This window comes from Cavia porcellus, unplaced genomic scaffold (genome assembly GCF_034190915.1).
Source record: "Cavia porcellus strain 051 isolate PalLab524CR breed Dunkin Hartley unplaced genomic scaffold, mCavPor4.1 scaffold_18, whole genome shotgun sequence".
Taxonomy (NCBI): domain Eukaryota; kingdom Metazoa; phylum Chordata; class Mammalia; order Rodentia; family Caviidae; genus Cavia; species Cavia porcellus.
In genome coordinates this window covers 46,115,400-46,130,460 of record NW_026947501.1, presented here as the reverse complement: position 1 = coordinate 46,130,460, position 15,061 = coordinate 46,115,400, and the positions used below count along the sequence as shown (strand labels likewise).

At 54.6% G+C, this 15,061-nt stretch overlaps 1 protein-coding gene across 6 annotated transcripts in view; it reads right to left on the bottom strand.

Moving 5' to 3' along the window:
• Window positions 1-15,061, bottom strand: part of St6gal2 (ST6 beta-galactoside alpha-2,6-sialyltransferase 2) — a 54,731-nt gene that overhangs the window by 19,456 nt on the left and 20,214 nt on the right. For all 6 annotated transcript variants that reach the window (XM_063229734.1, XM_063229733.1, XM_063229732.1 and 3 more), the window contains exon 2: window positions 4,623-5,581. In XM_063229734.1, coding sequence (XP_063085804.1) covers window positions 4,623-5,526 — 904 coding nt within the window. In that variant the 5' untranslated portion in view covers window positions 5,527-5,581. The remainder of the gene's footprint in view (window positions 1-4,622; window positions 5,582-15,061) is intronic.

Genomic DNA, 15,061 nt, shown 5'->3' with positions numbered 1-15,061 from the left:
AGGGCTACCAGCGTCGTCACCTGCACCCCCCATGGGGTTGCTGCCCGCTGCATAGGCGAACTGCTAGCTAACAGTTTTCCTGTATTGTGGTTCGTTATGTACTTTTATTAAACAGGGTACTGAACAGTGTATCAAAACCAAAACCAAAAAAACCCGATGATACTTGAGCTAGAAACATCAGACTCATACTTTTTAGCCTCAGGGATGCTTTAAGAAAAAATATTCATCACATTTGCTCAGAAGTAGGACAAAGAAACTTCAAATGTTCATGCATCAATTTATATTTAAATGACATTTTAATAAAGTAACTATATCCTAACAGGCAGTGGGAAGACTGGCTCTGCTCTGGACGCTCCCCAGCTCCGCTGGCTCTCTGCAGGGACAGCTGGTGTCTCCTCGAAGCTCTGGCTGCATCTTCTGTGGGGAGCTGTGTTGGCTGCTGTTTGGGGCCTTGGAGACAGCACTGAGAAGGGGCTATTTTAGGGGTCCTCCCAGATGGCCATGAACACCCTCCTTTGATTCTTCCTCAAAACGTGACAAGTGCTACTTGCTAAAGGTTGGTGCAATGTGTAACTGGAAAAATACTGAGTTGCCTTTTCCTAGTAAACTGATAACTCTAGATTTCAGTTAAGCAGAAATCGAGGGTCTGCCATCATCCCAGTCTGAACCCCATCCCAGTGTCTCCTTCACCAGGACCCCTCCGTTCACCTGTCTCCATGATAAGAGGCTTCTGAAGTGGGGATGTTTAGAAAATTCAAACAAATGGCTGAATGGGATCCAACGAGTTCTGCTACATCAAAGTCCATTTGTCTATCTTGCTCTTAAAATGGGTCACTGACCCATGCATAATCTTGTTATGCTGAGCAATGACCATCTGAAGGTTCTCCAGTCCATGAGTCAGGCGGACCCTCCAGGTTCGAATGCATTTCATTCCCAAGAATCAGGAGCCTCACTGGCTAACAGCCCCATGGATGCCGCCAGGCTTCCAAGCACGGTTAAAGGGCTGGGTTCTAATACTCAACAAATACGATCAATTATTTTCTTAGAAGCTCACCTAATCCTTCTGGAGAAAACGCCTGCAGGATATCTGAGAGTGCACAGTTACACGCATCTCACACACTGTCCCCAGTGAGAGGTGCGGGCTGCCTCCCACACCCCTTTGGTCCCGCAGGACCTGTGTCCTTGGGCTCAAAGCTGACCTCGAGTGGGTTCATTCAGGCCTTCTGTCATGAAAGGCACTGATCCCTGGACTGCATGGGGCGAGAAACACCCTGCAGCTGGCACCTTGGGCAGGCCTTGAGCTGAGTAGGGAACCGTGTTACCCATCCCCACTTCAGCCACCACACAGAAGCCAAAAGGAAGAAGCACAGGAGCCCTGGGTGTCGCCCCACAGCCAGTTTCCCTTGTGGACCCAAAGAGTCCTCCAGCCCCTACCTGGACCACAGTGTTTGCTGGGACTGAGGGCAACCCCTGAGAAGGCAGAAAAGAAGAGGGTGTTGGATGGAGAGGGGCAGGGGCTTGGCACTGTCTGGCGACGTGACAGCAGAGACCAAGCTGCTGTCTGTGCTCACTGCATAGGGCAGAAGGGTCGCACCCAAGTGTGCAGAGTCTGGCAAAACCCATGGCTGGAGAAGCCACTTCTGGAGCAGCCAGTGCTGGTCTTGGGTGCTGCAGCCAAAGGTGCTCCCCCCAGCCCCCAGCAAAGATCACTTGCCAGACACCACCAGACCAGGACCCTCTTACCCTTGTCTTTGGTCAGAAAATGAGTGAGACTGCAGTGGCCACCTGGGGTCAGGGTCTGAGCGACCACCTCCCCAATGCCCCAGCACACAGGAAGCTGAGTCAGAGCCCATGCCCTGGTCCTGGGCCAGGCGGCAGGTACCAAGCTAAGGCCCAGGTAGGGTGGAAGCCAGGCTCTCCCCTGTGACTTCATGGACCACGCTGTCCTCTCTGCTCCCCTGCAACAGAGCAGTTGCAGGTCCTACACTCTGGACCTGCAGCCAGCACTACTGAGCATGGAGTGGGCTCCATCTGTAGCAAACTCCTAAAGCTGGGGCCCTGACTCCTGCCAGGCTGTCCCTGCACTGCCTCAATGGCACTCTTGTGCACTCCCACCAGTGCCTGCAGGTCCTGGTGCCCTCCCATTGTGCGCTGGGTCTCTGCTTCCCTGGTGCCCTCTGCAGCCCCACTCGCTCTCTGGAACAGCCCTCTGCCTCCTCCCGCTGCCCAGCCATGCTGCCTGTATGTGGGGCTCATCTACTGAGTCTATGCAGAGTCTGCAGGCTGTGCCTACACCTTACCCATCTCTGTGTCCAGCACAGGCTCTGGTGGAAGTGGGGCAGTACTTGCTGGAGCGCTGTATGAACAGCTCCCTTGATCCCTGCCTCCCGCACACCCAGTATGCAGGCTGCATCCCTCCCTTGTTGCTACAGCCCTTCCTCTTTGGTGTGCGCCCACAGGAGGTGGGTTCCAGAACCGAGCTCCCCAGCATTCCTAGGCGAGCACCTCCCAGCTCGGCTGCAGCCCTCATGGGTCCATGACCTTGGCAAGTCCCTGACTTGATACTGAGGGCCCAACGAGAGTGCAGCTACAGCGGATCCTGCACAAATCTGTCTTCACTGTGGAAGCTGTGAAGCTGCTGGGTCTGTACTGACCACTGCCACCTTCAGACACAAAGCAGAGGACACCACCTGGCCCACAGCGATGCCAGCCTAGGACAGGAAGGCTTTGCTGTGCACATGTCTCATGCTGTGATTATCCATCCTGTAAATGTAGGTGCCAAATGGCTCTGACTCCAGGGAGCCAGACAGAGCAAGAAGGAGGCTTTTAAAACACTTCCCAGAAGCCAGGAGCAGTGGTGCACTCCTGTAATCCCAGCACTCAGGAGGCTGAGGCAGGAGGATCTTTGTGAGTTCAAGACCATCCTGGGCTACAAAATGAATTCAAGGCCAGCCTGAACTGAACAGTGAGACCCTGTTTCAAAAAGACATCAGGAAAAAACCACACTTCTGGGCACAGTCTTCACTTGAGTCTCCCTGTTTCTGTAACAAAGCCTCACAGCAGTGCACTCAATCTGAGTGGACTGGAAAATCAGAAAGAGCAATAACACAACCCCAGCTCTTCACGTTCCCAGAAGCAGATGTCCCAGCGCCATCCTGCAAATTCGCTTCCAAGCACAGAATCCTGTCAAAGGCTCTGGCGGGGGACACTGATGCAGGAATGCACAGCCAGGGAAGCCTGAATGCTGTGAGTTTATGCTGCCAAGAAGTTTACAGCAAAACCAGATCAGAAGCCAGTTGCTGCCCCCTCAGGGCATCACACTTAAATCCTCCTCTGCATTATTAATGTTGGTCCCAGAACGGGGAGGACTGAGCTGTGATCCCTAAACTGCTGCTCTTTCCTAATAAACCATAGGCGCTCTGCCCCGCCTTTGACTAAAAGAGCACGCAACACTTGGACCATGTTATCCTGAGCCTCACGCAATGACCCCAGACTCGGGGACCCTGGGCCGCAAACCCAGGTGTCATGTTTGGGTTTCTGGGCAAAGAACCTTCCCATCCGGCTCCTTGCCAGGACACCCTGGCAGTCTGCCCACAGCTCACGTTCTGTCTCATGTTCCATGAGAGCCTAGACGGCCTCTCCTCAAAGATGCAGGGCAGCAGCAGGACTTCTGGATCCAGGGAGAAGTCTGCAGCAAAGGTGCCGAGTCCCCAGGGCAGAAGAAAGGAGCCCTTGAGAAGCAGGGTCCCTCAGCCCAAGAGGGGAGTGCGGGAGGGTGGGGTGTGTGTGACCCCTGGGACTCTTGAAGGTGCCCTGTGCTACTCTGGTACTGATGCCACGTGTCACCTGCACCAACTGTGTGGCCGGTGTTGGTTAAGAGATGCCCCTGAGAAGCTCCCATTTTGGGTGTGAAGACGCCCAGGTCAGCCGACTTCAGGAGGGCAGAGCCCTCCTCACATAGTGTGTGGTCCTCAGTGCATCAGCCTTCGGGACAAAGACTCTGCCTTAAGAATGCCAGAGAGCCCTACCTGGTCCCCACCTCTGGGAATATCAGGCACATTCAGGACCTGCACATCAACCATCCTGCCTGACCCCTTCCACTAAGTCTCTCTATCACCGGGTACTTGACAAATGCAGGCATCCCACAGGCTTTGGAGCTAGTCTGGTCAGGATGATGCAGACTCAGCCCCTTCGCAGCCCCCCCCCCCTTGCATGTCCAGGGAGGGGTCCAGAGGCCAGGTGAGGATTGGGGAATGAGAGCCCCATGCAGCTCTGCTCCCCTCTTGTAGGAGTCCAAGGTTTGGGCACTGAACCCAGAATGCTCATAGAGCATGCTCCCCCGGGGTGCCAGCCCACGGAGCACCTCCCTCCCTCCCTCCCTTCCTCCCTCTTTGTTGGTTGGTTCCCTGTCTTCTGGCCTCTGAGGTTTGACAAGGACGCACCCACAGGGTGCAGCAGGGAGACTGTGTGAGGGGGCTTGGGAGGAACGCAGTGGTGAGGACCAGGAAGCTGGAATAGCTTGGGGGCCTCATCCTCTACCTGGGAACCTCCAAGCCCTCCCCAGCTCCAAGGGCCAGTGACCCGCAGGGTCTTCCATGGGTCCGGTGCGTCTGGACACCCACCGATCTCGGCGCCCAGGGAGGAGTTCAGGATGGCGCCGGCCGACATGACCACGGCGCAGCTGCGCAGGCCACGCGGGTGCAGCTGGCTCAGGGCCGTGGCGGGCACGAGGCTCTGCCACCCGAGCGTGGTGAAAGGCGGCTCCGTGCCGTCCAGGGTGCGCGGGCGCGCGCGCTTGAGCGCGCACAGCAGCTCAGCCGGGTCCCTGCGCGGCGCGCGCCGCCCGCGGAACCGCACGCCGTGTTTGTTGGCGCGCACGTAGTCGCGCATGGCCTTCTGTAGGCGCGGGCTCAGCATGCGCGCTGACGCCTCGCCGGTCCACAGCCGCCGCAACAGCACGCCGGGCAGGGGCGCGGCCAACCGGTCCCCGTCCAGGCCTCTTGGCGACAGCGAAGAGCGGCCACGGGTCTTCCTCTGCGCGCGCCGGCTGGGGACCGGCCCCAGGGAGCGGGCCCGCGCCCGCGGGGAGAGCTGACCCGGGGACGCGAGCCCCAGGACCCCTAGCGCGCGGCCGCGCCTCCCGGGCTCGCTGCCCAGGAAAAAGTAGTCGTAGTCCTCCGGGTAGAAGGCGCTTTGGGATCTCCGCCCAACCTGGGAGGTGAAGAACTCGTCCTCGTCCCGAGGGCCGCCCTGGCTCCCGGCCACCTCCTGCGGGTCTGCGGGCACTGCGTGAGCCCGGCCGCCGGGGTGGACACGGGGCGCGGGCTCGTGCGCGGCGCCCATGATGGCGCGCTGCTTGCCCTGCACCGGCAGGAGCCGCCGCGTCTCCAGGAAGGACAGGGCGCTGGGTGCAGCCGCCGCGGGGTTGCTGTCGGTGAAGTAGATGAAGATTGCCAGGAAGAGAAGCCCCCACGCGAATATGCCGAAGAGCATGCACTGCCTCCACTGCTTCAGGTGCGGTTTCATGGCAGAGCTGTGGGGTCAGTGCCTGGGCTGGAGCGGCGGCGGAAGGCCGAGGAACCTGCAAAACAGGCGAGAGCTGTGATTAGCCAGCACGTGGAAGGCAGCGAGGGTGCTTAGGGGCATGGGGACTGCCGGATTGGATTCAGGGGTCAGAGATAGCTAGACCTGTCCCGCCAGGGTCTCGGGAATCTCTGAAGAGAAGCGCCCTCAGCAGATGACTCGGGGGCCTGAGGGTCTGCTCCTGACTCAAGTCCACGGGCCCACCCAACTAGTGCTCAATGAGCGTCTACAGAATCTCAGCGCGGCAGAGCATCTCTCCTGAGTCCCTGAGTCGCCTTCTGGAGGCTCCGAGTTTGACTGTGTTCCAGCAGCACCTCTGCATTTATTTCGGGGAGAGATAGCCAGGGCTGTCTCCTGATGGCCTCTCAGGCAGCCCCAAGGGTCACCGCTGATCATGTTTCCTGGCACGTGTTACACCAGGTGCATGCCTGTGGCCTTCAACAGGGCCCTCAAACCTCACTCTTCTACCTCCGCAGCAGCACGGGTCACCAGGGATAGGAAGTGAACCTGGGAGAAGTGGTGCTGGTGCTGTCCTTGGGCACATCTCATTTGGTTTCTTCAGCATCTAATAAGGTTGGAGACACTGCTGTATCCATCTTTATGCAGGGAAACGGAAGCCCGGAGAGGCTGAATAACTCAAAGCCCCAGAGCCAGCAGCCAGCAGAAAATGCAAACCCATCTGCTTGATTCCAGGGCTCAGGCTTTTAGCTCTAATTTCATAATCCATCTGCTCCTCATACCAGCTGAAGTGCTGGTCCTAAACTGGGCTCCTCACACTGTCCGTGGTGAACGATCGTTCTTCCCAAGTCGTCACTGTCTGATGTCTTCATGTGTCACTGCCTGAATGCGCTGGCAGCATCCAGGGCTGTCTGTCCAAGTTTCTAGGTGCTTATTCGGCGGCCCTGCCGTCTCACTGGGAATCGGTGATGGCTCTGCCAGTGTTCAGTCAGTACAGCTGGCAGGGGGTGGGGTGTGTTGGACATCGCCTGCCTGATCTGTCCACACGGGACCCTGGGTTTAAGCTGCAGTGCCCAGCAAGAAGGGCTTGAAGCTCTTTGCAGTGTTTCAAGATATCTAACAGAAGGCGGAAAATTACCCTCGAAACCAGCTCTTCTTTCAATCATGATGAAGATAACTGTGAGACTTGCAATCCAAAGCCAGTGCCGTCACTGGCAAGAAGGCCCTCACTGCCAGTGGCCCCTTGGGCTGGGAGGTTCCTGTGACCCCCTCAGCTTTGGTAGTGTTGGAAAGACTAACAGAAGTTAGGGAAGAGCAGCACTTGGGATTACGTTTTTGTACTAAAGCTTAACGTGTTAGTTTTTCTGCTGCTGAGACAAAATTCTTAACTGCCAAAATTTGAATTTGAAGGAAGAGTTCTTTGGTTTGTATCTCAGGGGTCACAGGGAGGGGTGTGGCCAAGGAAAGCGGCTCATGGGAGGCAGAGACAGGAAAGAGACTGATGGGAAGGAGCCAGGTGTCACATAGGGTCCCCAGACTGAGCCTTCTTGACCATTTCCCTCCAACCGGCCCCTCCTCGTGAGGACATGCTCTGCTCAGCAAGGTTAACCCTAGTGCGCTGTCCGCTAATTCGCTGTCTGGTTGGGTAGATGGTCCAGATTAACAGCACATGTTGCACACGAGTGAGACTAGAGGACCAGCAGGGGTCTGGGTGCCGACCCCTCCTGGCACATCACAGCAGCCAATCAGAAAGCTCAGCTCGGCTTTCATGGGGTTTCCTAGGCTAACTGAGAGACTTGGTTGTGTGACTGAACACCATCTCCAGGCCACCTGTCTTGCCGTGAGACCAGCTGGCCCAAGGTGCAGCCCTGGATGGTCTTTTTGGGGATCAGTGCCCAGCTGGAAGCTGTCTGTGGTTCCGGGGGGGGGGGTTCCCTTGCTAGGACAGCAGACATCATCTGTCACTCAGGAAATTCCTGGAAAGTTGGAAACTTCAGGCCTGCAGGCCCTGGGGAAAAGACCACTGTGCCACGCCAGGGTGCGGTCACAGACTTGGAAGATTCCCTGCCTTCTGTGGATGGGAATCGTTTCCTGGCTTCCTGTACTCATGAGACAGAAAGCAAATTTAAGCTCCCAGCATTTACCTGAGAGACAAGCTGAAGTGTGTATGGAATGAAGGGAAGTAAAATGACAAATGCCGAACTGTTGAGGAGGAGCCATAGACCCCTGGCTTGCGGCCAGTGCATCACCATACGGGGAGGAGTGACGTCTTGGTTCAGTGGTCTCAGGAAGCTGCAGGAGACCTGCTGAGAAGGGGAACCTGCTAAATAATCCCAGAAGGTTGCCTCCCATGGTATACTGACGTCCTTATGTAAATTGCAGATCCTTCTCTGAAGAGATGGCAGCCAGCTCCTTCAGGGAGGAGGTGGCCCATGTGACAGAGGGGTGGCCGGAACTTAGCTGGGGACAGCAGAAAGGAAAAGGCAGCAAGTTTGCCTGGATTCTGGGTGCCAGGATGGTTTGTCCTCTAAAAGGTAGACAGAGGGGGCTCGTGCATGCTCTGAGCTCTGCAGAGGGGCCCAAGTCCCAGCACAGGGGACGATGGCTCCTCTTGAGGCATGATGCAGCTGGGCCCTGGGGGAAGCAATTACAGAAAGCAGTGGGTCCCCGCCTGCACTCTGATGGCCTGGGGCTCCCAGAACTGCAGACCTCCTGTTACTAACAAGGGATGGGTTGCATCTCAAGGTAGCAGCATATGCTCTGCTAGCAGAATGCTCCAGAAGCCGCTCCAGGGAACATGGGTCTCTGACAGTGTGTCCGTCCTCTTCTGAAAGGACCACACTGTCTAAGGAAGGAGGGTGTGGCCCCGGAGCAGAAAGCAGCCTTTCCTTAATTCAGGACATTGAGAAGCAGTGACATGGTGCAAGCAGTCAGCTGTCAAACACTGCTGCTCTCTGTGGGGTGGCAGAGGCCCGAAAGGCAAATCGTCTGTCCCCAGGCACCCACAGGAAGAGCTCCCTGGCCAGACGCCTTGAGTGTGTAATGGACAGTGCTGTAAGAGACCAAGAGTGTCGAGTTTGTGCCACTGCTCCCCTGGGAAGAGGCTGGGCAGGGTGAACCACGTGCCAGATGCACCATGGCTTCGATTCCAAGGTTCTGGCCTGGCAGCAGGAAGGTGCTGACGCCCTTTGGATGCTCTCTGCTGCCGCCTCCCTCCCTTCCTTTCCCAGCTCTGCTCCGGCGTCTCTTCCTGTGCAACCAAATTTCCAGGGTGCATCTGTCCTTACAGGCAAAATCCTCCGTGCCCTGGAGGTGGTGCCTGTAGCTGGATCCTGAGGCCCCTGCCAGGGAAGGGGCCACAGTTCTTGTTGATGTCCTCAAGCCAAGGAGTGCCGAAATTCCCTCTACAACTGTTCTGAAGGGAACCACACTTCTGCAAAGGTGCAGCTTATCACTTGTCAGTGAAACTGTGAAATGTGACACACAGCACAGCACAGAGAGGTTTTCTGCAGCTGTTTCTCCTTCCCTTCAAGGGCAGAGCGAGGTTAATTCTGGCTAGGACACAGTTAATTCCGGCTTGTACCTCGAAAGCCCTGCAGGCCCCGAGTTTTATCACCAGTTTTCTTGAATAGAGACTTTTTTCTTTTAAACACACTAATGTGTGTGCTGCGACCAGTAGCCACCAGGTTTCCTGTGTGTCTGAGAAACACCTGAGAGAGTGTGTGTGTGTGTGTGTGTGTGTGTGTGTGTGTGTGTATGTGTGTGTGCATGCGTGTGTGTGCTGCCTGCACTGATTTTCAGTCTCTATATTTTAATGCTGGAATGATAAAAAGTTGTGTGTCAGCTCTCGGGAGGCTCTCGTGTATCTTGATGGGCCGCGGGAGTCATTTTCTTTGGAGAATCATTTTTCTAAAATTAGCTCTTGTCACAGATCTGAGACACAGTCCGTCAGCAGGAGAAGAATCTTTCCCCAGCTGGAATTCTGTCTCCTGCCTCATACAAACGGCCCCTTCCCTTCTTCATTTTCTAATAAATGGGAGAAGGTCTCCAGCCTGCTGAGTGTGGAAAGCCGAGTCTACCCCACTCCTCACCCACTCTTAAGCCAGCATACAGAGAAAGGCCAGTGGGTCAGCTGAGCATGGGGCCATGGATCACAGTGCTTGTTCTCCGTGCAAGCTGTGTAAGTCCTGGGCAGGCTGGTCCCATGGCCGGCAGGGCCCTGGGCTCTGACTCCATATAGGTATGAAGCTGGAGGCCAATCCGCTGAGCCAGGAGGGGCTCTGTAGGGGCTGAGAGATCCACATGGCTTCACCTGGCAAAGGCATGAGGCTAAAGCACCAAGGGTGGCCAGCTATTTAAAACTCAGCAGACTGCCCCTTCCCGCAGGAAGGACCACATCTTACATCCCCAGCAACCTGAGGGAGGTGGCAGGGAGCTTCCTAATCAATACTTCAGAACTGATGCTATGAATGATTGAAATTGACAAAAATAAATGGGAAAAATGTGGCACAGGGTGGAGCACAGGACTCTGTTGGGTGATGAGCGTGTCTGTGTCTTGCTGTACTTTTTGGCCTGGAGGCCAAAAAGTCCAGGAGGCTTCAGGCAAATGTACAGCAAGCTGCTGGGTATAAGGTGGCAGATGGTCAGGTGGCGGGGTGGCCAGATGGTGGGGTGACCAGGTGGTGGGGTGGCTGGGTGGCCAGGCTATTTGCTGAGGGTGGTGCTGCAGGCGGGCTGGCTTCCAGGTGGCCACGCTTGCTCATTCACAGAGGTTCAGTGCTCATCAGGCCAGTTGTGGGTGAGCTAGTAGCAGTCATCAGGGGCTGTCACTTAGCAGGTACCCAGTCTGGAATGCTTCCACCTCGAGTCCCCATCTCAGCTTAATCTACAAGGAACTCTTCAGCATCCTGACTCTCTTTTGGCCTCCAAGGTGCCACAGGTTTCCTTCTAATGTTTTCTCCCAACCATCTCAGCTTTTTAAAATCCGAGTAATGGTCTCTCCCCTGTGCACAGCCACCCCGGTATCAGGCCCACTGCCCACATTATCGAGGCCAAAGGCTGCCCTCACATGCTCTTCCACAGCATCCCACTGTTTGCTGGAGATGCGGGACACGCCCCCAGGGAACAGACGGCTTCAGGGTCAGGTCACTCCCCAGTACAGGGTTTTCCTCGAGAGACCGAGAGACCGGGCAGATGGACGATGGCCGGGAGGCAAAGCTTTACATGTGAGCCACTTGGCAACCCCCTCGGGGCAGGGAAGGGAATTGGGCTCGAGACGTCTGTCTTTGGCTGCCCAGGAGCCAGGGTCTGCTGGCTTCCAAAAGATCACTCGTCTGTGTGGACCTGGCAGCCAGCCTGAGTTGCAGTGATGGCATTCAAACATGGACACTGCATACCAATTGCTTACTCACTGCTGTGCTCACATCTGATAGGCAGGAGAGGGGAAGCTGAGAGCTGGGACCCAAGACCAGAAGGCTGGCCTGGACCCCAAGGTGTCTGTGGGCTGTGGCTCTGTAGGGAGGTGACCAGCAGGTGGACCTAACAAGCAGGCCCGGTGCTCAGAGGCCACCATTTAGGGGAGGAGCCATACAACCAACTCCGCACCCAGGCCTAGCAAGGCTCAGGACATGAGGGCCACGATGGGTGGACATGTGATGGCCAGGGTGATGGTACCCAAGGATGGGGTGCCAGGCTGCCGCAGCCCCGCACTTGGAGCTGCAGGGGACAAAGATAGCAACACCTCTGTAAGCAGCAAAGGCCGTGCCAGGCGGAGCAGAGGCCTCATGGCCAGACAGCCCGGCACAGGGTGATGGGGGAGCCCTGGGAGGCTTGGTCCTGGGTGCGAGTCCTAAATGGGCAAGGCTGTGTGATGTGCTGGATGGTGACACACAGCCCAGTGTCTGGCTCTCCCAAGAAGAGGGAGGAGGGGCGGAGAGCCGTATCCAGCAGAGTCCAGAGGTCTTTGGGCAGACCTTGCTTCCACTGCAAAGGGACTGTGCAGGAGGAGATACATTTCAGAAAAGATCAATATCTTGGATCCACTTTGACGAAAAACTGAGATGCAACCCTAGGGTGGGGATGGAGGCTGCACAACACAGAACAGGACCACTGAGGCAGAATCCTGCACACACAGGTCAGGTGGAAGAAGAGAGGGTGGGGTGGGAGGGCAGCGGGATGTGTGCACCACGCTAAAGTGTTGCTTTCTTAGGATTTGAAGTAAACCTGTAAAGATTAATACACTTAAAATGTAGGTGTGTGAAGTCCCCAATACTTTCCTGCTTTACCATATTCTTATTAGGTAATGATTCTACAATGCCTTTAAAAAAACATTTGCAAAAAAGCTGTAGAAAGTTATGAACATGAGAAAGAGAAGTCATCACTTGTGTTTGTGTTCAGCCCTCTGGGTCACAGTTCCTGCTCATAGTGACACGAAGCAGAAAGCTAACGTGTCACAAACTTTCCTGATGTGCTGGAAACTTCCAGGGTGACACGAGGAGAGTCACCATGTGCCTCAGGGGTGTCAGGGAGCAGAAGAGCTCAGGGCTGACACAGGCACCTGCCTGAGACCAGCTGTCTTGGGACCTGAATCTCTCAGTCTTGTCTTCTGCAACTCGAGGAAAATCCCAACCTAGAACCATTCTAGGATAACCTGTACTTTTAGATCTTATTTTCCCTCATGAATAGTTGTGCGCACTCACAGGGCAGAGAAGTGTTTCCCCCCCGTGTGTCCCTTGTGCACTGATGGGACCAAGGTGCTGCATCTCCGCCCATTGTTTCTCTCTCTGGAGCCTTTGTGCTCTTCTCTTCCATTCCTCAAAGGACACAGGGGCTACTGTTCCCTATCGTTGGCCCCACACACAGGACAGATGACTCCCACTCCTCGCCAGTGACTTGGTGGTACCAGCTCTCAGGCCCCCGTGTCCCTGTCTACCCTTCCTAGGATCTGTGATGCTCTGCTCGCCCACTCTGAGATCTACTGTTTTAGCTCACACTCACGAGGGAGAACATGCAGTGTTTTTCTTTCTGTGCCTGGAAGACTTCTCTTAGCCTAATGTCCTCCAGTTCCAGTCATTCTGCCGCTGACAACAGGATTTTGCTGTTTATGTCTGAAGGGTATTGTGATCTGCTACCTATTCTGCACCCACCCATCCATCAGTGGACACAGGAGCTATCGTGGATGGTACTGCAGTGAATATGGAAGTGTGAGGGCTCTTTGCGATAAGCTGATTACAAATTTCAAATAAAATGCAAATAAATACAGTAAGCACTAATCTACTGTTACCCCATAAGTGTTAAGGAGCTGAGAGTCCCAGCTCCACCGTAGGAGAAGCTGTAGAGTGGCGATGTGCATTGCCTTTGCTCTAGACCCCTTGGGACAGCAGGATAAGAAGCAGCCTCTGACAGGAGAGTGTCCCGTTCCTGGCCGCCATACTGAAGGACATCCCAACACATCTGCAGCCCTTGCTCCATTCTTTAATCCTTCCCATGGAGGAGTCCACTAAAAAGCCTTCACGTTGCTGTGAATCTCCCTAAAGCCACCTGTGTCTCCAGGGCTTGGGCCAAGGTATGGACTCAGGTGCAGGAGCAGAGGCAGGGCTGCCAATCCAATCTGTGGCTCACACCTAGCCCACAACCTTGCTGCGGCTTTGTCAATGCCTCGTGTGATACTGTAGTCTTCATCTGCCCGACACGCAGGCCCTCAGACACTGCACAGGCGCTGTCAGAGTCTCCTGCGAGCCCTGTGACCTGGAAACTAGTTAAGAGCAGTTTCAGGACTAGGAACATAAGTCACAGTGCAGTTGCCTAAAAACCCCGACATTGACACCAGCCTAAGTTCGGACAGCACCTTCCTACCCTGCAGGCAATCAAAGGAGACAGTTCGTCTGTGCTCCTCACTTCCAGGGCTGTTGAAGACAGCTAAGGAAAGGGACGGTGGGGAGGTCAGTGAGAACATCTGAAATCTGGGGTCCTTCCAACCCATTCAGCTCCTGTGATTTGAGGAATAATGAATACTCAGATTCAATAATCATGTCACAGGGTCTTGGTCAATTTTTGTTTCCTGAAATACATGTAAATGAAAAGATGATCCCAAAATATACAGCATGTCACCTACGCAGGTGTAGACGTGTGAATACAAGTCACTGGCCAGTGACCCTTCTGCCCATGGTATCTGTAAGACTCTGTACAGCCAGGGGGCCAGCGGGGAAATACTGCTAACAGGTTGAGTTTTAAGGATAGAACATCTGTAATTTTACTGAAAGAGAACACCAAGTTGTTAATTACCTAACACCTTGCTCCTTAAAATGAGAGAGTAATACCAACCACAGAAGCCATAGGGCAAGCCAGCCACTGGTCCTGGGGTGGTGGTTTTAACAGGAGACACAGGGAGAGAAAAAGGTGCTCCTTTTTATGTTAAAGCACACATATTTTATGTTAAAACACATACACACATATTTTAGAGTCAAACTCAAAGCCAACTTGAATATTTAATGTCAAACATGAAACATGAGACTGCTAGAAGATTTATCACTGCGGGTCCCAGAGCAGAATGGGGGAACCCAGGTCTGTGGAGTTGTCTTCAGACCCAGTGCAGAGTCACAGGCTTCTGGTGACACTTAAGAAGGCCACAGTGAGCAGAAGTCACCTGGATGGAGGTTGGGCATGTCCTCTTCAGGACTGGCTTTGGCTTTTGTGAGAATGTGAAAGTTGCCAGCAGATGCAATAATCTCAAAATACCCAACAGGTATTTAGAGGGAGGCAAGGTTTATTTAGCTCACAGTTTGTAGAAGTTTCATATCAGCTGACTCCAAGGCAGGGTGGCATGGTGCATGGACAGCTCAGAGGAGAAACTGTCAGTGGTGGGCAGAAGGTAGCAAAGCAAGAGGCATGATCACAGCTCTTTCTACCCCTTTTCTATCCAGGCCACTCAGGGTGGGCAGCACTCATACTCAGTCCTAGTGCCCTCAATTCCAGCCACACACTAGATTGAGCCACCTCTGAAAAAGCCTCACCTATGACCATATGAGGTTTGAGGGGACATCAGACACAGCCATAACAAGCCCTAAGGACCAGGCTGTTGTGATCGCTGGCTACCTCCTGTTATCACCACTACAGAGGTGTGTGCACACATGTGTGTGCATGCATGTGTGTTTACACACACAAGTGTATATGGGAGCATGAGTGTGAGTGTACCTTACACACTCAAACACTGCTTTGCTTCGATGCTCTGTCGGCACTGAGGGCCTGCTGTATACTGGATTCTGGGTCTACACTGCTAATCAGAGCAACACAGAACCCATTGTGTACTGGGTTCAGCATCCCAGCAGCAACTCAACTGCAGATCAACAGTCTCCAGGGGGAAATCGCATTTGCAGAGAGCATACTTAGATTTTTCTTGTCATTATTCCCTGACCAATATGGGCAGCACACATCTGCCCAGCACTTAACAGTCCTTTGACACTCTGAGCCACCTGGTGATGAAGCAAGGACCTGGGGGATGCACACAGGGTCTCTGCAGATC